This window comes from Ixodes scapularis, unplaced genomic scaffold (genome assembly GCF_016920785.2).
Source record: "Ixodes scapularis isolate PalLabHiFi unplaced genomic scaffold, ASM1692078v2 PGA_scaffold11__112_contigs__length_91849675, whole genome shotgun sequence".
NCBI lineage: Eukaryota > Metazoa > Arthropoda > Arachnida > Ixodida > Ixodidae > Ixodes > Ixodes scapularis.
This window is the reverse complement of record NW_024609837.1, coordinates 13079935-13103027: the sequence shown is the minus strand read 5'-3', so window position 1 is coordinate 13103027 and position 23093 is coordinate 13079935. Positions and strand designations below refer to the sequence as shown.

The 23093-nt window shown below is 48.5% G+C and overlaps 2 protein-coding genes across 3 annotated transcripts in view; one reads left to right on the top strand and one right to left on the bottom strand.

The window, feature by feature from the left end:
* LOC8051326 (multiple C2 and transmembrane domain-containing protein 1) overlaps positions 1 to 23093 on the bottom strand; it is a 123708-nt gene that overhangs the window by 75485 nt on the left and 25130 nt on the right. The window contains exons 5-6 of the mRNA XM_042289145.1: positions 6593 to 6815; positions 5426 to 5555 (exon numbers count right to left, since the gene is read on the bottom strand). Coding sequence (XP_042145079.1) covers positions 5426 to 5555; positions 6593 to 6815 — 353 coding nt within the window. The remainder of the gene's footprint in view (positions 1 to 5425; positions 5556 to 6592; positions 6816 to 23093) is intronic.
* LOC120836013 lies at positions 11661 to 21308 on the top strand. 2 transcript variants are annotated; one of them, XM_042288824.1, is made up of 3 exons: positions 11661 to 11906; positions 17870 to 18175; positions 19760 to 21302. In XM_042288824.1, the coding sequence occupies exons 2-3, from the start codon at positions 17888 to 17890 to the stop codon at positions 20744 to 20746; spliced, it is 1275 nt and encodes a 424-aa protein (XP_042144758.1). In that variant the 5' UTR covers positions 11661 to 11906; positions 17870 to 17887; the 3' UTR covers positions 20747 to 21302. The 2 variants fall into 2 exon arrangements, with proteins under 2 accessions (XP_042144758.1, XP_040064756.3); XM_040208822.3 differs by lacking the exon at positions 11661 to 11906 and adding an exon at positions 16495 to 16522 and having other exon boundaries at positions 19760 to 21308.

Sequence of the window (23093 nt, the reverse complement as noted above, 5' to 3'; positions counted from 1 at the left end):
AGAAGTGTAACCCCGGCAATACTTACAAAACAAAAAATGCGATGCGCAAAAAAAAAAAAAAAAATATTGGCAGGGACATTTAAGATTGTTAACATGTCAGAATCCGAGAGGGGAGCATGACGCACGAACTGGGCACACGTTTAGTCAGCCAGAACCGTGGAGCCGCCGTGGCGTCGGGAAAGCGTGCTCGTCTCGCACCCCGAAGTACCGGGTTCGAATCAGTGTTGTACACGTTCTTCAAAACAAAAACAAAAAAGAAACAAAACTGAAACGCGCTCCCGTTACAAGCTCCATCTGTGGAAAGGGAACTCGTTGCAGTTAAAAAAAATGGAACGTATCGTTACATATAGGTTACATTTGTATTTTGCTGATTACCATATTTAGTCAGATCGCGCAAAGTTATTTTTCTTTTCTTTTTATCTATCTTATTAAATGGGAACATACTAATTTGAATGCCGTGATGGAAGGGCACCAGGAGAAGAAAACAAGCGGAAGCAGGGTTTCATTCGTTGATGTCTTCGAGTTTAAAAAATCTCAGCTTTTAACCAAATTCACGCTTCTGGTGGGCGATTCAGACGAGCCAAATGTACGGTTGCCCCACATTGCACGAGCGTTTTACAGCAACCTCACACGTCTCAAGCTAACAAAGTCCCCTGTTCGAACTTAACAAAAGTTGTTTCTCGATGTTGCAGTCAGCAAGACGAGCAAGTGAAGGCGAGGTTAGGGCTTTTGGAAGGTCAGTCTTGAAAACTACACGTCCTTCTTCGTGATGGTTGGATTCGTTGTTCAGTTTGAAGGCGGGGGACAAGGGGAAAAGGACTAAAGGTTAATTTTCGTGTATCTTTTAAGTGACCACCAATGTTCGGGATACAAAGGTGCGTTCGATGTCTGGTAACCTGTTATTTTGTTGTAACTGTAGGTTACTTTGTGGAATTTTAGTGATGGCTGTAGTCGGCCCAAGGTTTGTGGCTGTAAGAGGATTCGTGGAAGCAAAGAAAGTAGCCGAGTTTGAAACTTTCCTCTTTCTGTGTCTTTTCATTCGACTAAAAGTCTTACTTTCTGTACCGCATTCTCGGGCACTACACTCTTAGAAAAAAGGGTATGGATAGTCCTCCCTTAGGGGAGGAACGGTCTTGTAACCTATGTTCCTTTAGAAAGGGAGAAACGTTCGTCCCTGAAGCAGGGGAGCAACCTTCCTCCATCGCTTGCATCTCAATATGGCGGCCCCGAATCGAGCAAATCGAGCCCAATAAGGCTTAACCAGGACGCCACGTCTCTTGTACGGGACGAGAGCAGCAGCAAATAAAAGCGTCACACGAGCTTTCCGCAGACTGTGTTTATTTCCGAAGCCAGATTCCCCCCACAGGTACAGAAACTTGCGTTTCGAAAGCAGTTACTCAGTCTTCTCGTCGACAGCACTGCGATGTTAAACGGAGACAACCGATACCCAGTTACTTCGTGCACTTTGAGTCTTACCTTTGGTGTTCCTCGAGTCACAATTCCTTCGTCAACCGCACATCACAGAGAAGGGCAAACTCAATCCTCGAAACCAAAAGCCGCTCTCGAAAGAACAAACTCGAAGCCGCTGTTTATCGCGTAGCGTGAAAGGTTAAATCGCTAGCCACCAGATGGCGGGGTCAAGCAGAGTGATTGCAAGCAGCTAGGCTAGGTGGCGCTAGGTACCGCCCAATTCATGTTCTACAAAAGATAATTTATTCTCTTCAGGCCACTACTGCGCTTCAGAGCCGCTCTCCTGCGCTTGGGGATCCTCTACTATACACACACATTACACTTATTACAAGCATTAGGTGAACATGCATTGAGCACATACACAGCACACTCACAAATATCAATACAACGGAACACCACACTAACCCGAACACTACGCCCGTGCTCTGCGTTTCCGTCTTTTATACTGGTCGTTTTGAACGTACGGAACTTTTCGGTGACCCCCTAAGCAATAAAAAATATTCCCAGCATGTTGATTTTTTCCCAGCAATGTCATACCTCTGAGAGTATTTTGAATGGCTCAGGGGATGAATCTCTTATTAAAAGTAAACGCTCGATCACGCCGTAATTATTTGAAAGCCAATAAATCAAGCCGCCTTAATGCGGTTCGAAGCCATGAGTTTGTTTCCCCACACGGCACGTCGTAGCCTGTATTTCTATTGGTTTTTCTATTTGTGCTGTTCGGGCAAAGCTGCAATTACCGTCTTGAATTAATCTCTGTAGAGCGGATATTCACTCAGCTGGAAGTGATGCTTCACATGCTGAGAAATCGCTTTTCGATCAACTTGAATGCAGTCAATGCCGCGACTTGCGGCAGGTGTTCAGCGTACGGAGCTACGCCGTGGCGAGCCCAAAAACGTCTAGCGCTCATCCCAGCGCGCCACTTGGAAGACAGTTTCTCCAGGAACCGTAGTATATTTAAACAGCAAAATAAAAGGCAGCTTTTTTTTTCGATTTTACCTTCTATTGTTTTTTAATGCCGAAATTCCATACTGTAAATATACGTACTTTCAGTCACGATTTCGAACTGTTCAGTCCTTGCCCCAGAGCGCAATCGCTCTCGGGGACGAGACGATTCCGACAGTCATATTGGCCATTGTACGATAGCGATAGGAGCTTCTACTGTTCAGACCAGCGTTCCAACATGACTATCCGCACGTTGATCGATTGCACGTAATCCCTCAAGTGGTATTAAACTTTTTAATGTAAAGCGGAATGTCAACCTGCGACACCCCGCCCCTCATCACGGCCCGACCAACGGTATCAATGCCCGACAGTTTCCGTCATCTCATCTTGTTGTTACACCACTGATACGCGAACACACGGTCACATCGGCGATAATTCCAGTCTTCGGTTCACAACCCACAACACTGCCATCACGATGTTGCAGCTATGTTGCTGACACGCACAAATACAGAACCACGTTGAACGCCGGTTACACTCGGCATCGGAAAACAGAACCGAACTCAGCGCGGAAGGCACCCAGGCAGCCGGCAGCAAAACCTGCCTGTCTTGGACGCAGTTCCTGCGGTTTCCATAACGTCGAAAACGTCGACACAGTTCCGCGTGGTTTCGCTACTGTAGCGACTGTAATTCCGTCGGTTCGCCAGGTTCGCCGCGCGCGCGAGTCCCGCATAGTCCCGCAATCCGGAGGCCATCCCCCAGTGTACGTGGCACTGCTGGCACTGCTCCGCAACTTCGCTGTTTCTAGCGGCTTCGTTTGCTCGTTTGATAAAATTAGTGATAAAAGCGTCATTGCAACCGAAATGTTCTGTACGTTTAGACTAGAAGACGGAATTACAGGCGGCCTTCACTGCCGCTGAAGCTCAATGAACTCAACAACTATTTATTAAACAATGTGCGCGACCTGCTCCAAAAACGAAACCGAAAGAAGATAAGTCGGGAGGGCGAAAGCTTTCTCCCGTCTGCCTGGAGAAGGAGAAAAACGTTTCGTTCCTCCCCTTTTCTCGTGTCCGGTTGGGGGCGCGTCAGTAGAAGGGAGGAAGACGCGCCGTTGCTACTTTTTTCCTCCATTTTTTCTTAGAGTGTAGCTGTCATGCACCCGACTGTTACCAAGCGAGGGCCACACAAAATAAACTCTAAGTACAAAACGTTAACGAGATCCTGCTCTTTGTAAACATATTGTTTTTATACTTCTAAAATGGACCTTTTCCAAATACCGACGGCACCAGGCGGTGGCTGCACGAACTAAAAATCGAGGAAGTGACCTACCTGCGCTACCAATCGATACTGGGAGCTACGCTACCAGTTGCTTCGCTCTCTGAGCTGCGTCGAGTGCACAACGCGACTTTAAAGAGGGAAATCCGTAGCGTCCACCCAAACGTCGTGTTTTTCTTTCCGTCCACTTTCTTTTTCTGTGTAACACAATTATATATATGCTGCAATTACGTGTTCTACTCGTTGATCTACAGCCTCATTCCGAATTTCCTCGATTTTTCGTGCCGACTTCCACCGCTTGGCATCGGGCGCTCGCGCGTGCGCAGAACGCTTTTCGGAAAAGGTCCATTTCCCCCTTAGAAATAAAATAAAAATTACCACTCTGGACGAAAAAAAGAAACGCCGTTCCTTTTTCCTTCCAGTAAAAGAATAACGAGTTCCCGTTTCAGTTCCACCGATAAAATATGGAACGGCGGCGTTCCTTCGTTCCTCCTAAATGGAACGCGTTCCAGGAACGCTGTTCCATACAACACTGGTTCGAATCCCGCCCAGACCAAAATGTACATAATTTTCTTTTCAAGGGCATTCATTTACTTCGTTTACAGGAACCTCCCTGACAGATTTTACGCAGCCAGTGGGAATTTAGGTGCCGTTTCGCTGCTACAGACAACGCCCAGCCAATGGGAACTTAGTTGCCGTTTTCACCGGCTTCGACCAATGAGACAGTTAATGCTTCCGCATTTAAAACGCGCAAGCGTTTTGAAAAATGTGGAAGTTTTATCGGGCGCGTACGTTTTCATTAAAGACATCAATCAGGCAAACATCACGGCTTGTCTCCATGCTGTCGTCTCTTTCCTTGTTTTTGGGAGGGACCGACAACACGAGCGGAGCAAGCCAGCAGAGCGTGCGAGCGTCTGTCCGGACTTACGTGATGAGCACGCTCGAAGTCTCTGACCGTAAGACAAAAGCAAAAAAAAAAAAAAAAAAAAAAAGTTTTAAAGCCAGCTTGTACCGAAGGAAAGGCTCCAGTTCAGTTACAGCACTTGGCGTGCACCGCATCTGCTATGTCTAGTTTGGACAACCCTTAACAGGACTCAAATGTTTGCGGGATTAGTGTGATACCGATCGTTCACTGCGATCGAACATCGAAACATGCTTATCTCATTCGGCCAAAAACGCACGGGTATACTTGATCTCCGCGCTCAAGTGCACAGAAAGGGGGAAGACAGAATGTATTGCATGGCTGACACTAGAGCCACGCGCTCGAAAAGCTACGCTTCTAGATATTTCCCGAGTGTGGGCGCAGCCATTCTGGTGCTTAGTTCAGGGCATTGGCGACTGGTACGATTTGAGACTTCCCCGATCGGCCTTAGAAGCTCGAGCGACATAGCGTTGCCGTATTAGGGACGAACGTTTCTGAAGGGCCGAAAAAGGCGTTTCCTGCCATTTTAAATAAAGCGAACTGGCAAACAACGATTGTAACCAGCAAGGGGGCGGAAGTGTCGTGCAATCTCCCGTGAGAACTCGTGCGCTCGCTCCCTGACCGTAACCCTAGTGGCCGCCGAACACCGCCGCAAAACTGGCGTCCGATCTGAGCTCCACTACCGTCCTTGTGCGGAGGTTGCGCCTGCCGGTGGCACAGCATGCAGCGGAGTCAGTGAACTTCCGGTTCTGCTCCAGCTCGGCAGTCCACGAGGCAGCCGGGGGTTAGTGTAAACAGGCCGGTCCAAGTACTCACCTGTTGTTCGACGTCGTCCTTGGCCGTGGCCGGTAACAGGGTGACGGTGAGCACGATGTAGCCCAAGTCCTTGGCGTTCACGTCTTCGGGCTTGCCGGACTCCGTCAAGTTGAGCAGCACGTCCGTCGGCCTGACCCCGGAGCAGGGACATAGCTCAGACGACCGCCAAATAAACGCCTCTGGACATTGCTTGAGACGACGGACATAATCATGACAGGTGGACAGACGAAAAGCTCGTAACAGAAAAGAAAAATGGAGAAGAAAAAAAGGTGAGCACATTTTGCATCTCTAAGGTTTCTTTGAAAAAAATAATCTTGGAAATCGTCATCGATTATATTTCAAATACTTCGGAGTTCTTTCAGACGTTCTGTTAGCGCGAGTGAAGAGACGCTGACAGGCGTGCATAAAGGGACGGGCGCGTCACTGACAAGGTGAGAAAGGCAGCGCTTCCCTTCCGAACGCCCGACTCGCCCATGTGCTCGTTGTCTTTCGCCCGTGCCATAGTCTCCTCTATACTCGCAAAGCCTGGTAGTTCGACGACGGAGCCATAGAGTGCCCGGTTGCAGATTGGGATCGCGAGGATCTGGTAGCACAGAGCATCAAAGAGCCATTTCGCGGGGAACCTGGACGTCAGCGCACAGCTTTTGCAGCGGTGAGGACCCGAAACATACTTGTACGCTCGGGAGAAGTGGGTTTGGGCGTCTCGCCGCAGCGGGGCGCCAGTCACGTGGCTCTCCTCTCATCCGTTGTCTGCCGCTCCATTTTTTCTATTTCGTCGGCCCCTTCTCGTGGCGATCTGCCAGGCTTTGTCAGTGTAGAGGAGGATATGGCCGTGCTTTGGATGCGCGCTCGAGGCTCTCGGGACGACGAAGGGTTATCGAAGGTCTCACGCCGGGGGTGAAGGGGGGGGGGGGGGGGGGGGGGTGAAGGAAGGGGGGGGGGAGGGAGGAGGGGAGCAAGGAGGAGGGGGGGGGGGGGCAAGCAAAGCTCTCTTCTGGCATTCTCATTGAGAATTCCTGCCAGAATGGCAGCATCAAACGGTCGCCTCTCGCGAATGCCGCCTCTTTTTTTGGTGGTCGGAGAGAAACGAAACCACGTTTTCCGCACTATACTATAGAGAGTTGTGACGCCGACCTTCTTGCGACGACGCGGAACGAATGAAGGCACCTGTCCAGTTCCAGAGTGTGTAGTTCGACGAGCGCTGCGCCCATGAAGTCGTCCTGGAGTCCGAAGTCGTAGTCGAAGACCCGGACCAGCAGCGGGTCCCACAGGTCCCGGACGGGCAGGAAGAAACACTCGTCCCAGTACGGGTCCAGGGAGCGGGACACCGTGCGGCTGCGGTACACCTGCCGGCCGCCGTGCTTGAACTTGACGTACGGGTCGCTCGTACCTGCACGCAGACGGCGCGGTCCCGCCCTCACTGCTCTGCCCTCGGCAATTCCCATTGTCGGAGAAGGACCGTCAGCGCGCCGACGCTTCCAATCTCGTCTCCCTCCGGCGAGAGCCAACAAGAGCGTCGTCTCGCACATGCAGGGTCTGCCGTTCGATCGCCACGCGACGCTCTTGCTCGCTGCCACTGGAGGGAGACGAAGGGTGTCCTTCCAATCCCGGGTCCCTCTCGTTTCCTGCTCTCTTTCTTTCCCGCAAGCTACATGAATCCCCCTATCAAAATGTCCTCGCAACGTTCTCCGAGATTATCTTTATCGATTTATAAACAAATGGCCTCGCTTCCCGAAGACGCGCAACTCCTCTTTACCTAATAGTCCTTGTGGCATTCCCCAAAGACTCGCTGCTTTTCTATATTCTTGGATGCCGGCTGAGGAGTGCGCGTGCGCTGTATAATAACCGCAGGTTGTATTTCTTTGCCAAAAAAGTGCACAGGTTCAAAATGACTTGAAAGCAAACATATTCGGCAGAGATCTTCCTGGTTGGTTGAGTATCAAAGTCTGAAAAATATAGTTCCAACCGAAACTCGAAAGGAAACCCGGCGTTCCGAAACTCGGTTTCGTCTTCAGAGTGACTAAAAGCCCACGGAACAGCAGCATCTCCTATGTATATTTTATCTCTTTATTACAGCGAAGCTGTTTATGGCGAGGGTTCCATGGATTGTTCGTGTCCGTGTCCAAAAACTTTACGCTCGCACCGCCGCGCGCGCCACACGCGCCGTGCGCGCACGCCTTTCGTTTATAAAAGATTCCAAGCAAATAACAAGAATAAGGCGTTGACGAACGCGCATACAAGATGCCATTTGTTTTAGGCTTTTGCTTTAACACAGGTACTGCTGCAGACGCCGGCACATGCAACACCGAGTGTCACCGAGTGTCACCGAGGGCCGAGTGTCGCCACCGGCGGCCATTGATTGACACCAGCCAATGCATGGGACTCTATGGGATTCTATGGGAGGAACGAGAAAAAGTGCCGTTTCCCCCGCTTCCAAGTCGTTGTCGGCACTGAAACTGTTTGGATGTTTTTCAATAGGCCCGTCAAACAGCTTGCGTACAAACATTAAAACTGACAGCTTCTCGCAGTTCTTATAAATAAATATTTTGTGGTCGAGAGTGACTCCGCTGTAGTGCAGCTCAATGAGGCGAGAGTTACCTAGGGTTACCGCGGAGTCGGTGGCGGTTAAGTTGAGTTGGGTTTAGCAGACGACAAGCTCGAAGGCTTTGCTACGCGGAATTCGCTCACTCCCAGAAACCCGCTGTCGAGATGGAACTTCTTGGTCATTCGTCAACTTCTGGGCTTCCTCGAGGACGGTCTCATTGACCGGCAAGTTTCTTTGTTTACTCCACTACGAGAGCAAGCTTGCCAGCTCAGCCGTAAGTGCTCCGGTACGTTTGATTTCTTTAATCGGAGTTCGAACGTTTGACAAATACCGATTCGAACTCCAAACACCCGACATTAGGATCGCAGCACACTATAAAATACTCGCCTCCGAGCACAGCGTATACATGCTGTACCGGCGGCCATTGCTTGACACCAGGTAATACACGCAAGTCTATGGGAGAAACGCACAAAAGTAAGAATATATTCTTACTTTTGTGCGTTTCTCTCATAGACTTGCGTATATTCTTACTTTTGTGCGTTTCTCCCATAGACTTGCGTGTATTGCCTGGTGTCAAGCAATGGCCGCCGGTGGCGACACCGACGGGCTCCCGAACCACGATTCAGCCTACTACAATAGAGATCAGTGGCAACACCATTCCCTGCATCCTCCTTGATGCTTGGGTAATTTAGCAACAGGTATATGTATTCAGTCGAATAGTTATCAATCAGCACCGTTTCAAGATCAGTAGACTCACAGGTAGATAATAAAGGTTTCTCAAAGATTTGAGCTGTCCGACCCGCGTCGGCCATGTCTACGCTCGCACCGCCCTCTCTTTGTCGTCGTTCCAAGCGCTTGCGTGCCTAGTTTCCTTCCGCTCTCCCGGGGTGGCTGTCCCGTCGCGCGTGTCTAGTTTCCTCCGGCTTTTCAGGGTGGGTCTGTGTTGTGTGCTAAACAGCTTCGCTGGTCATCCCCCTTGACAAAGCGGAATGGCTCATGATTTGTTTTCCTCTTTTACAATTTTTCTTCGTTTTTTTTTTCTTTTTTTGAAGACGAAGAGGTTAGGAACTGCTGCTGCTTCGAGTACTTTCAGTCAACCTTGATGAGGAAACGGAGTTGGTTTCTAGACGTCCGGTTTCCTTTCGAGTTTTGGTTGGAGCTATATTTTTCGGACGGACTCAAAATTATTTAAACGTAATTAATAACGTCAGCGTACATTATTTTTTCAAGATCTTGTTTGAGAAACGACGCTGCCTGCAAATCTTGCGCCCTGGAGTTCAGTTCCAGCTTTCTTCGAAAAGAAAAACGAACCGCGCTCACCCTGTAGCTTAGCCGCCATTTCACAGAGGCACCTCGCGTTGTCTAAACACTCGCGTCTGATATGCTTTGTCTTCGCACTCTGTAATTCTGAATCCTTAATGCACAGAAAGCAAACTGCTATCGTTCGTCGGCGTTGCCAGCTCACCTCCCTTTGCGCTCTAAACCATACGAAGGACAAAGACTCCTCAGAGGAAGGCAAAGCAAATCAAAGAAATGAGAAGTTGGGATGGAGAGTAAAAACTCAAAATACTACTGTGTTGTACAGCTTGTTTTGAAAAGACAAAAGCGCGTGTCAGCTTTTGGCACGGTTGCCTATTTTTGAAACAACGCCTTTATTTACCGGAATCCCCGTTGCGCAAGAAAACAGCGGGGAAGGTTGGTCCCCAGGAGCTACGAAGCTCCTCCTGAAAAGGAACATGACGACAACTGAAAAGCAGAAAGGTCCCTAGAAGTCCCAGGAAATCCCCACGGCTGATGGAGCTGGTCACATATTCATTGGATAGGCTTTCATGCTCGATTACCGGGCTGTGGTTGCCGTTGCGGCTGTTCCAGGGGTTCCGTAGTCATTCTGTTTGTTGTGTCGCGATGCGCCGTGGGGTGTTCGCTAATTACCGTCTTCAGACGGATCAAAAGGTGCAGCGGTATTTGGGTATACCCTGCTTAATAACCAAACCATTAATAATAATAATAATACTTTTTACTCAACCCTGAGGGGCTGCGATATCAAAGAAAGGTCGTCGGCCCACACATTAGGCCTGCGGTTCCGCATTACTGCGGACAACAGAAAAGTTATACACAAAACACGTACTGTACACATAAGAGGGAGGGAGAGCTAACTACTGTTGTTCTTCTACGAGGACTCTAATCATCACGCTGTCAGCTCACGGATCGGCAAGCTTCACCGGCAGATGTATATGTTTCTGCAGAAGTTGGGAGACTGACATACATGGACAAACTTAAACCGAGTTAATCTTTATTCTCAAAAACAGGTTGCCGAGTAGAGCTGCTTACTTCCCGCTGGGCACCGCAGCAGGTGCACTCTATACTTATCGTTACAAAACATAAAAACTTCAGTTGTACTTTTAAGGCAACGCCTAGCTTCACAAGTTATTCAATAAAGAAAATTATATTTTTTGAGCGAAACAGCAAGTGAAGAAAGGGGAGAAATGTTTAATCTTCACATTAACTGAAGAGCGTGTTAGTAACATTGACTGGCAAAAGAAATAATAAAACAAACTCGGTACGTCCCTCGCCCCGAATTTGTTTTGTTCTCTTTACTGCCAGTCAACGTTTAATCTTCCATGTGGCAGTTTTTTGCTCACAAATCATTCTTAATAAATCGTGCGCGCTCATTAAAAAAAAAAAAATTGTTTTCGCCGTTTTTATTTTTTGGTTTGTGAGCAAGTTCCAGAACTAATATGTTACTGCGTCTGAGAGTGACTATGCGGGCAAGTGATTAAACTCAACATGCTGCGGAACTTTTCTTCCAACTTCTGGTGATAAAGCGATTACTCATGGAGTTTGGACGTATAAGTACAGGAACATTCAGATGTACAGTTCGAGGGAAGGAGTTATTGGAGATTCTGTAGAATAATACGTATTATTGTTGCGCACCACGCGCTACTGAAGAAGAGTTTCGCAAATTATGTAAACTGTGGAGCATTGTACGATCGCGTTATAAACATAAAAATATCTCAGCTTTTTCTTTAAACGATGAGCAAAAGGAATATCGTTTTCATCATCTGGTTTTCGAACATATGTCACTAAACTTTTTTCTTTTCTTTCATTTTTCTTTTGTGTGTGTGTGTGTGTGTGTGTGTGTGTGTGTGTGTGTGTGTGTGTGTGTGTGTGTGTGTGTGTGTGTGTGTGCAAGTTACGTGGACTTGCAGTCTACTTACTATTCTCCAATGGTGCGCATTAAACATTCTATTTAACTAAGACAAGCACAAACATTTGCAAAACATGAAGTCACGTTTATTCATTAGGTACAAATACTCGTTTTCGCAGAAAGAACCGCAGTGAAAAGAAAGTCCGGCTATTCGCGGAGCATTACTAAGAAAATTGAGCTATACGTAGGTGCATTTTATAATTAGATATATGTTACCTCATCAATACGTACACATTTCAAACACCAAAAGCATCGCTTCTTCCTCCGACAATCAAATTCGCCAGGCCGTTTTAGAAGCTCGATCATGAGCAAAGCCAAAGAGGTCTTCGAAGCTTCCCGCCATAAAACGTGCGCGAGGGAACGTTTGTCCCTACGGAGGCACCAGAAACTCCCTATGCTCGCAAACCGACCTGGGGATGGAGCCGACAGAGCGCCTCGAAACTCCCTATGCGTTCGGCGAAATCCCTAGACGGCCCGTTTTTCAAGGCGATTTCTCCAGTCGAGTCATTTTCCTCCATTGCACCGCGGTTGCTTCTTCGGTGCGTTCCGCGTAGTCGGTGGTATCATATGAATCGTGGGGTGTGTGCTGACCAGTGAAGCAGCGGGAGAGCCCTCGGACGTTCCAAGGGTCGCCACGAGCGGACCCGGTTTCCGCCGCGGCGGTTGGCAACTCTACCAACTCTACCGACCCTGTTTCGCCAGGGCTCACGGATCATTAGCCTTCACCGGTACGTGTTTACTCGCCTCCTCATAATGCTGACTGACCCACAGGCATAATGAAGCCCGACCTCTGAATCCCGCAATAACCGTGTACAGTGTACACAATAACCCGTTAAATATTCATGCTAGAAGGCAGGTCACCGAAGAGAACTCGGTTAGTGTGTGTATACAAAAGGGTGGTGTGTCGTCCGGCGGACGTGCGAGCGTCGCGATGTGCAAATACGCCGTTTAGGGGCGCTCTGCGGCAGAGCGCGGCAAGCCACTGTAGCGCGGCCGCCTGAGGGCTGACGGAAGCTGGAGATTGTATCGTTCTGTTAAGAACGACAGATAAAGCAGTCCGTACACTTGGATGGGATTAGATCAACTGCCGTCGTCGTCGTCTTTATTCCTGTTGCTCGTCCATCGTTCATACCGATACATCCTCTTTTCTCCAGCTCTTTTTTTTTTTTTTTTTTAAATGAGGATGCAAAGAAACAAACAAAAACATTAAAGAAGGAAGAACGGAAGGAAACAGAAAACAAAAGAAAAGGAAAAAAAAAACTACGCAATCTGCTGAAATGTTTCATCATAGCTTAGTCTACGTGGAGGTCGTCTTGTTCTGCGTGACGTGCCTGAGGTGCGCCCATTGAGCCTTTGATTTTGCTGGACGTACTCATGCGGCGTCCGAGCTTCGTGCTCATCTGTATTGTCTGGTCGAGGTGATTCCGATAGTCCCTCATCTTCCACTTCTGAGTCTTCGTCATGGTCATCGTCATTTGTTCCTTGAACGTATTTTTCACATGTTTTCAAGAGATGTAGCCTGTTGCGGCGGAACGTCCTGCCATCCTCTGTGATCACGCTGTATGACCTTGGGGCTACGTATGATTGCACCCTGGCTTTTGTGACCCATTTTCCGTTATTTAGAATCCGCACAGTGTCTCCTGGCTGCAACCGTCCTAGATGTCGTCCTTTTTGAAGGTTCTGTGCATGTTTTTGTACAGGCGGTGCTGGTTCACTGGAGAAGTCTGGCACAAGTGTTCGAATTCCGCGACCCATAAGAAGCTCTGATGGTGAGCGACCGCCCTCCAGCGGAGCCGTGCGGTAGCTGAGAAGAGCCAGCCAGAAATCCTCCCTGGTAGCCTGCGCCTTTTGGAGCAGCCGCTTGACCACCTGGACGCCCTTCTCCGCTAGGCCGTTGGAGCGGGGATACCGAGGGCTTGACACTGTATGGATAAAGTCATACCGCACAGCAAAGTCTTTAAATTCTTTCGCAGAAAACTGTGGGCCTCCGTCAGTGCAGACCTCTAACGGTATTCCATGACGCGAAAAAATCGCAGAAAGTTTGGCTATCACGCCATTAGCAGTTACGTCCTGTAGCTCCTCCACTTCCGGAAAATTGGAGTACGCATCATAAACAACTAGGTAATGTCTTCGAGCCAGTTCGAACAAATCTGCCCCAACTCGGCCCCAAGGATTTTCCGGTACCTCACGTGTATGCAAAGGTTCATTTTGCTGTCTGTACGCGAAGACTTGGCAAGTCTCACATTGCCTGATTAGTTCAGTGATGTCCGCATTCATTCCTGGCCAATAAACAAGGCTTCTTGCCCTTGCTCTGCACTTGTTGAGACCTAGGTGACCGTGATGTATTCTTTTAAGTATTTCTTTGCGCATTGCCGTAGGAATTACCACTTTGCTTCCTTTCAACAAGACTCCGTTGACCACGGAAAGCTCTGTCATGACGGCCTTTAACTCACCTAGGATTGGTTTTCCCGCTTCCAAACAGTTGATCGCTTCTTGCAGGACCGGATCATTTGATGTGGCGGTCTTTAGGCTGCCCAAAGTCCGGCTGCCTACCAGTGTTGAAAGCACCGCATTTGCATGTATCTCAACGTCAGTGGAGCTTTCTTCGAGTTGTGACTCGCAAGAGATACGAGAAAGTGTGTCCGCGATCACCAGCTTCTTTCCCGGGACAAACTGCAAATCAAATTCAAACTTCAGCAAACGAAGAAATAGTCTTTGCAACCTTGGTGGCAATTCACCCAAGTTTTTCTTTGCAAGAGCGATTAAAGGTTGATGGTCGGTTTCAACTAATATTTTCCTTCCTAGCACAAACTCGTTAAATTTCTCGCACCCAAATACAATTCCTAATGCCTCCTTCTCAATCTGGGCATATCTACGCTCTGTGTCTGTAAGCACTCTTGAAGAATATGCCACCACTTTCCAATCTTGTCCATCATGCTGGAACAATGCAGCACCCAGAGCAAAGGCAGAAGCATCTGTTGAAACCTTGGTAGGCCTAGCGGGATCAAAAATTGTCAACACCGGCGCTTCAGTCAGCATTTTTCGTAACTGCCGCCACTCACTTTCGTGCACCCCCAACCATTCAAAAACAGTGTCCTGCCTAATGAGTTTACGCAGGGACTCGGTCTGCGTTGACAGATGAGGCAAGTATTTGCCAAAGTAGTTGACAGCCCCTAGCAACCTCTGAACTTCTTTTTTACTTGACGGAGTAGGGAGTGCTGCCACACACTTTACAAGATCTGGATTTGGCTCAATGCCAGCAGCACTAATCTTATCCCCTAGATAGGTGATTTCTTTTACCCCAAAGACACACTTTTCGAAGTTTAGGGTTAGTCCTTCAGCTTGTATGGCGGTGAGCACCCCCTGCAAGCGTTGGTCATGTTCAGCTCGTGTTGCACCCCAAATCAAGACATCGTCAATATACACCCGGACGCCTGGAAGGCCATCCAGAAGGTAGCTCATGGTACGCTGAAACACTTCTGGAGCTGAAGCGAGTCCAAAAGGTAGTCGTAAAAATCGGTATCGCCCAAAAGGCGTACTAAAGGTGCATATTCGAGAAGTGCCGTCATCTAGCGGTATTTGATGAAAACCGCTGTTGGCGTCAAGCCTGCTGAAATACGCGGCGTGCGCCAAGTCCGCTTCAATTTCCTCTCTTCGCGGAAGTTGAAAATGCTCTCTCTTGAGTGCTTCATTTATATGACGGGGATCCATGCATATCCTCAACTTATTGTTCTTTTTGCGTACTATCACTAAAGGACTCACCCAGTCTGAAGGTTCTTGCGCTTTCACGATGACACCGGCTTCCTCCATTCGATCCAGCTCTGCCTTGAGAGGCGCTCTGAGTGCGTGCGGTACCCTACGAGCTGGTTGTACCACCGGGGTAGAGTTTTCACGGAGAACCATTTTGTATGGTCTCTTTGCGCATCCTAGACCACGAAAGAGAGATGGAAACTCGCTTTCTACTTTCCGACGCAGTTGGTCTTCGTGCCCCACAGTGTTGACCCTGTTGATGAGGTCAAAGTACTCGCACGCCTTCAGGCCCATAATGGCCTGCCGTCCTTTCTTGACAATGAAGAAATCCATAAGTCCTTGCTTTTTTCCGATGGACACGGACAACCGGACCTTTCCCAGATGTTGGATGAGTCCACCGCCATAGCTGCGTAGAATTGCAGCGGTTGGTTTAGGCTGTTGTTTGGCTCTAATCTTCAGAAACAATGTGCGCGGAAGTAGGTTAGCCTGAGCACCGGTGTCTACCTTGAGCTCCACTTTTTTTCCTTCTATCAACGTGGTGATTGTCCAGTCACGGCTGCCTTCGGGCCGCGAGCTGCTGGCTGTTAGAATTTCGAGGGCATCAAATTCGCTGTCTCCCTCACTGGCTTCTTCGACCTCGTGGATACCAGTCGGCTTGGTCTTACAGCAAGCTGCAAAATGGTTCTTTTTTGCGCACTTCGAGCACGTCTTCCCATAAGCTGGGCACTGTCGAGGATGGTGAACATAGTTGCAAAAGCCACACTTCCTCTTAACACCGAGCCTTCCCCCGACCTTACTTCCGTGCTTGTTTCTCTCAACGTGTTCCACCTCCAGCGTTGCTTCCCTCTTCTCCTTGACGGGTGTTGCGGCACTCCATGCTTTACTGTGCATATCGGCTATTTCTTCAGCCTTGCAACATTCGACTGCCATTTCCAAGGTTAAATCCTTCTTTCGCAGGAGCTTCTCTCGCAGCTTTCTACTTGACGTTCCGTAAACAATCTGGTCACGCAGCATTGACTCCGTTAGTTCGCCGAATCCGCAAGTCCTCGCCTTCAGCTGTATGTCACGGTAGAACTGTTCAAATGGCTCTTCTTCCTCTTGTTGGCACGTCCGAAATATGTAACGCTCAAAGGTTTCATTACATCTCGGGAGGCAGTACTCTTCAAATCTTCTTACCAGACTGTCGTAATTTGTGGCTTCCTCGGGTGGTAGTCCAAATGTATTGAAGACATCAATAGCCTCCTGTCCCGCGATATGCAAGAAGATAGCGGCCTTTTGCTGCTGAGTCCGAGGCTTGATGGGTTCCGTGGCCAACAGAAAGAGCTCTATTCTCTGCTTGAACTTCCTCCAGTTTTCAGCGGCATGCTCTCCCAACCTCAGCGTTTCTGGCGGCGGAAGATCAGTCATGATGTGCAGTGATTAACATCCCACTTCTGACACCATGTATCGTTCTGTTAAGAACGACAGATAAAGCAGTCCGTACACTTGGATGGGATTAGATCAACTGCCGTCGTCGTCGTCTTTATTCCTGTTGCTCGTGCATCGTTCATACCGATACAGAGATCACAGCCACGATTGTTGTAGTACTGAAATGGTCAGTTATTCTTATGATACAGTATTCTCCACATATTCTTTTCTACCGGGTTGTTATAAAAAGGATATATCCATCCCATCTCATAGCAACGTGAAGGAGCCCGGCTAATGAAAGCTGCAATCAAAGTACCAACATTATTCTTTATTATATATATTTTTTGCTGCCGTTTAATTTTGTCCAACGATAGACGCATACCTTTTGTTTTGGAGTCTATACACCTATTGTATGCGTCAGAGCTTACATTTTTACGACGATTCACGAATTACTGAAAGCGAGCTCGCTCTTATATTATTTCTGCACTCCCAGGAAAAGGCTCAGAACAAGGAATCTCTTATACTGATATCATCTTGTCAGTCTAGATTTCATCTTGTCGGTCTAGTGGATGAAAGATTTCACCTTTCATTCACTAGACTAACGAGATGTTTGCAGCCGCTTGGACTGTTATTTTACTCCAGAATGCTCCTACTTGGCTAAAGTTTAACGAGCATTTTACCGGCAAAAATATCATTTCACACGAATAACAGGTCTAGTATACTTTACTTATTCGCTCGTTAGGAATATACTCAGGTTTTTTATTTAGCTTTTCTCCTTTAAAGTGAAGATCAGGGTTTGAGAAACTCTCCTGCGAGGGGCAGAGTTTATGGGCACCATCGGGAGTGTTTGAGAGGACCGGGGAAGTTGGGAAGGAAGTCCTCCCAATTGTTTAGTTTCCGAAAGGTTTGGGGGGTTGAACGCAATTCCCTCCCCCTCCCCTCCTCCCTCCTCCTCCTCCTCCTCCTCTCCCCCCCCCCCCCCCCCTCTGTGCCGTCCCCTACGCTTCTCACACTTTGTTGGCGAAACCTTCCTGCAGGCAGGGACCACTGCGCTCATTTACACCCGGACAACATTACGTCGCTTCATGCACTATGCAAACCCTATCGTAGATTATCCTAAAACAACCTAAAATTATGCGATGGAAGGGAATCTCATTAACTGAGGTGTCCCCCGGGTGTCCTGTCCTCTTTTGGCAGAGAGATTAGGTGAGCCCAGGAGATAATGGGGCCTAGGTTCGGTTGTCGCGATCCTGGCGGTTGGTGGCAGAAATGATGGCGGAAAGGGGCGAGCGGACGCGAGGGGTCGCTGCCATCGCAGCGTCCCAAGCTGGCCCTTGAAGCTTCCGTGAACTGCCCGACTGCAGCAGGGCCACATGCAGCAGAACAAGTGTCTGCCTCTGCGGCGCCACCGCCAGGATCCCGGCAAGCAACAGCGTGAGACTTGTATGACGTCGTCAGGAGGAAATCGAGGGACCCCACATTTGCAGACGTCATAGTTCGCCGTTGCCACATCCGGCCGCCTCTCCTCTCGCAGAATCGACCAGAGACGGGTATGGCAGGAGGTGACCTCGCGAATTTACGGTGCGTGTCCGGTTTTTCGGATGCCCTGGACTGGAGGCCCACGCTGTTTCATGAGCCCGTTGTGGCGCAGAGGGCGTGCGCCCTGTGCGGTGTCGTGGCCAGGAAAGCGGTCCGACTCTCGTGCGCTCACACTATGTGCACCGAGTGCCAGGCCACCTGCCTTCAACTGGGAAGCAGGTGTCCGCTCGACGACGAGTCCTTCTGTGAGGAGGACCTGATCCGATTCGAGGTTTCTGATGGCTTCCTCGCAAAGCGCAAGGTGAGTCCGGACCCTGTGGGTTGGTGGCAGGCTTAAGGGCCGAGTACGAGCTCCACCTACAAGTACGCGCTCCTAGCCTTCTGGCTTCGGCTGCGTCTTAACAGAGGCATCGAGAATCTACTGGGTTCTTCACCTGCCACCAGCTGTATGTGCCTGCTAACACATAGATGAGAATAGAATTCTCATCTCGGATGTTCTTGAATGAAAACATAGCCAAGCCTGGGTCATGCGAACGCACGTTGCATGTGATCTGCATGTGCCACTCTACTCATGCACGGAGAGCGTTTACTTTCAGACGGTCCTTAACAGGACGTGACCCATCCATTTGGTTCCGAGCGAGCCAACCGAGGAACTATTGCTAGCGTCAATTTACAGATGCAAAAAGGAAAGCTCAGGTTTTTGTCGTTACTGGTGAACGTTGTAGCAGCCAAGGATGAGGGCGAAGGCCCATTAGCCGCAGCGTCGCGGTTCTGTCGAGGCTACTTCGCTAATATCAGATTACTCCCGATGGAAGGAAAACACCAACAGAACCGGTCATCGAATGAAGGAAGAGCCGGGACTTTTACAAAAGATAAATAAGGGGGGGGGGGGGGGAAGGGGGGGAAGGGGCAGGCGGCTATTTGTTTTTCTTTTTGTTTCTCTTTCTTTTTTTTTTTTTTCGTGGCGCTTCCGTAAGCAAATGACGTTTCTGTGTGTTTCTTATGATACCGCACCGACGTATTACGGTGGGTAAATCGTGTAGGCTCATTTTTTTTCCGAATTAAAATTAACTGTAGGGCTAGTTGGTTATTCATCACAAAATTCTAGCGCAAAAGACTGGGACAGGAAGGAACAATATGTGAAAAAGTTGTCCCATTGTTCCTTCTTTTCCTATATTTCGTTTCAGCTTCGGTCCGAGCGCGGCCGATGTTATGAGCCGAATGGCCAATCAAACTGCGAAAGAGGCACAACGTCATGGCGTGCCCTCTGCAGTTGATAGGACCAGCCGGTATTCGCCGTCTCTCTGTGCGTGCTCCTCCGACGGCTAGTCTTTTCAAGCGCAGAGAGCACGCCATGACGCTGCGCTTTTTGCAGTGTTTGACTGGCCCTTCGGCTTATAACATCGGCCGCGCTCGGACCGAAGCTGAAACGAAGTATAGTCGTTTGCGCTATAGTTTTGCAATTATCTTTGCTACCTGAGCTTCGAACCTTGAGCAGCGCGCACCTTATTAGTGCTCACCAAACTTACACGTAACACGCAAACTGTGTGTTTGCTTATGGCAGCACTTCCCTGGAGGAAGCTAAACAACGGCTCTTTGACGTAACGCTTTGGAACTGCTTGTTGAGTGCTACGTCACAAACCGTTGCTTGGCTTGCCGCCATGACAGCGTCCCCACGAGAAAAATAAACACTTCTCACGTCCCGAATAAATTTGGTGTGCACTATATATACGTGACCCCTGACAACAGAATGCCGCGATAGATTGCTGGGCCCCTTTAAATAAAACTGCAAGTTTACCTGGCTATCTCAGTCCAAGTACTCGTGGCCCGCTTAGGGAGCATTTCTACTACTTATACCTGGTTCTTTCTTTCTGCTTCACTCCAGGTTGCCTGTTGGAACACACTGAACGGCTGCGACTTTGTGGGTACTATAGACAGCCTCTCGGACCATTTCAAGGAGTGCACGTTCCACGTGGTCTCTTGCCCCCGGTGTCACCGTTCCGTGCTTCGACGCAACATCGTGCAGCACGCGAAAGATCGTAGCTGCGAGCTTACAGCTACAAAGACAGCTGTCCAGGTCACCCACGGCATGAACAGCGTCGAAATGGCGTGCTCCGAAGTGAAGGAAGCGGTGGCGAAAATCTCGGAGGACCTGATGTCCCTGCAGACGAGCCTTAACCGCTGTTGCGAAGACGTCCGCGCAGTAGACGCAAAGTGCGAGCGCCATCTCGAAGTCCAGGCCATGAGTCTGGCCGGACAGATCAACGAGCTCAGCGCGCTCTGCACCACAGGCTTTGCCGAGGACAGGAGGACGCTCCACGAGGCGATGGCCGACTGCAGGGACCAGCTGGCCAGACAGATGAGCGCGCAGGGCGACAGGGCGGTCGAAGCGACCAACAAGTTGTCCCAGAGTTTCGCCGGCCTTTGCGGACCCAAGACGTCCCACTGGTATTTCGCGTTCTGGGAGGACCTGAAGAGACGGGCCATCAAGAAGGGCTACGCGGACGCTTTCGGACCCGTCCGGGATATGTTTGGGTACAGGGTGAGCCTGTGCGCGGACATTGGGAAGGACGACGACCATCTCCGATTCGGGTGTTTTCTGACGCTTCACGGCGGGCAGGACGACGGGGAGGTGGAATGGCCCTTCGGCAAAGTGTACACTGTAGGGGTCATTCACCCCGAGGACAAGACGAATGTGATCTCCATAAAGGTGGACGCGAGTAAATATTCGGGGTTGAAGAACTTCGAGAAGCCCAAAGGGGTGAGGAACTTGAGCTTCGGCGATCCTTATTTGTCCTCTCCGGATAAGCTTGAGAGCGAAGGGTTTGTTTCCAATGGGGAGCTCCATTTGTTTATGACGGTTGAGCCGTGATCTGGTCGGCCTCTTAGCCTGGCTGATGGTTGTAAGCAACGTGCTGGCTGATAAGCATCTTCACAAGGAATTCTGTAACTACAGCATATACCCGGAAAATTATAATAATGTTGTTTTTGTCACAACAAAAATAAAATATTTATCGCTAACTCCGCACAAATGTAACGAACGGTCCGGACCAGGTGTCAAGTTTTCAGAACTAACCGTTTTCTTAGTTAAAAATTATAAATTACTTTCTGAAGGTTTCAGTGGGAACATGTGATGTTGAGTTGAGTCCAAGTAACATGTGATAGCCGAGGCCATTAATCTCCAGGTATATTCGTGGGCATCGTCGGCCGCCATTTTTTCATTGAAAATTTCCCAAACATTAAACTCTTGAACTCGGCAAGCTATGAAACTTTGGCATCTGGCCAACGCTACTTTTGGACGAAGACTGAGCTTCCGATAGTGTACCTTTTCTTCTTTAGGGGGGGGGGGGGGGGGGGGGTTATTTTAAACCTTTGACATGCAATATGTAATATAGACAATCCTAAAATAAAGGTATTTTATTTATACTCCGAAAGGCTCGATGTGCTTCATGACTCAGTCGTGTGCATTTCGTAATGCTTTTCATAGCAGCATGAAAAGCCAAGGCAATAGGAACGCAATTCAATCCTTCCAAACGATGTGACCTTATTAAGAGTAAACTTAGTAGTAAAACAAAGTATATTGTTACGAAGATATGCGGCCGGCAGCAAATGACAATGATGCGTCCACTCAATGAGATAGAAGGATTTTTATGGAAGCCGGGCCGTGCGCGCTGAGCTTGGCACGTGATGGTCAGGCACCCACTGCCCCAGCGTCGTCGTCTTCTTCGTCACAGTATACTGGCATGGCATTCATCTGCCAGAAACATCAATATCAGAATCAAGTGCTACATAATAGGAATACTTTGATTTCCATATTATAAATTAAATCGTTTCTTATTTCAAGACTATATGACCTCGGTCGTTTGGTAAGTGAATAAAAAGAACTCTTTCTGCATTTTCGCCTTGGTGTTGTGCAAACGTTTACGCAGGTGGGTACTTGAGGTCATCCATTCAATGCATAACGACATTAAGAGTAGAGAACATTTTAAGCAGTAAATACCTAGGTATATCTGCTTGACTCATACGGTGAAAATGCGCCAGTCACTAAACTTGATCAAAACAAAAACGAAACTGCCAAACGGAAAATGCCAGAGAAGTGCAGCGACAGTTTACTTGAATCGTGATCGAAAGGTTGCGGGTGTTGATCACACACAAGCATTATTGATTTCATGGGCCATCGTCGGCGCTCACTGGCTGCGAGGGTTTTCAGAGTGAGGGGGTACTTGGCTATTGTGTACTTGTGTCGCGACTTGGTTATCATGAATCAAAGGCGAGCGCAAATACTCTACTAGAGGGAATACGGGTCACTCCCCGTGAATACATTAGTCTTGTCGCGCACAAAATCTTGGACGTTTGAATGGCTGAGCATGTCGCAGCGCCGTGGGCTTCCCCTTTTAGTAGGCCGGTAACGACCCAGGCGAGTTTTCGCCACCAACTTTCACGAGCGGCTTGATAGCGGAGTTGTACAACTTATTAGAATAGCTAATGCACGTGTAACTGACTGCAAAAAAGTAATCGAGGTTTTCTTAGCACTACTGCAAAACCTCATTGTTTTTTTTTCTGCAGTTTTTATGCTGTTTATTATGTGCAAAACCTCAGTGTTTTTGTTGTTTTTTTCTGCAGCTTTTGATACGTGCTTAGGCTGTTTATTATGTTTTATCCCACCATCATCCGGCCTCTCGCAAAGGTTGGGGCCCTCAGCTCGACATCAGTGTGCTGTACGTCAAACTGAAGTTTTGGGGTGTCTTATATGTGACAAGGAATGTAATGGCCACACCCTTTCTTTTTTTCTTCAGAGTGCTATACCTGGTCAAAGGAAAAATAAGGTATCTTCATGATACATTTAATCTAAATTTTTTTGTAAGGTTTTGATTAGCTTCTTAATGTAAATGTAAAAGGTGTAAAGCGTTCTTGCAAAGAGTTAAAATGGCAATCACATCAGACAGGAAATATCTTAATTGTGGACAATGGAAGAACAAACGAATGGTATCAATGTTCCAAAAGGTTTGGGGTGATGTTCTGGATGATGCAGTCATGCAACACATATTGTTTTTGTTTTTCCATTGCTGCTTGAAAAGCAAGCGTAAACAATAAGGGTGGAAGGGTAGTGCTTACCCACGACATGACTTTAGCGAGAGCTATAGCGACAACACAGTAGATACCGCATGGCATTGATTTGTCCAAAAGCATTAATTTCAAAAAGAGCTGTTGTGTAATAA

What these genes read in the sequence shown, in the direction of transcription:
- LOC120836013 (XM_040208822.3), top strand. An exon ending in GCTTCCTCGCAAAGCGCAAG is followed by an intron (nt 18,176 to 19,759) that starts GTGAGTCCGGAC and finishes GCTTCACTCCAG; the next exon opens with GTTGCCTGTTGGAACACACT.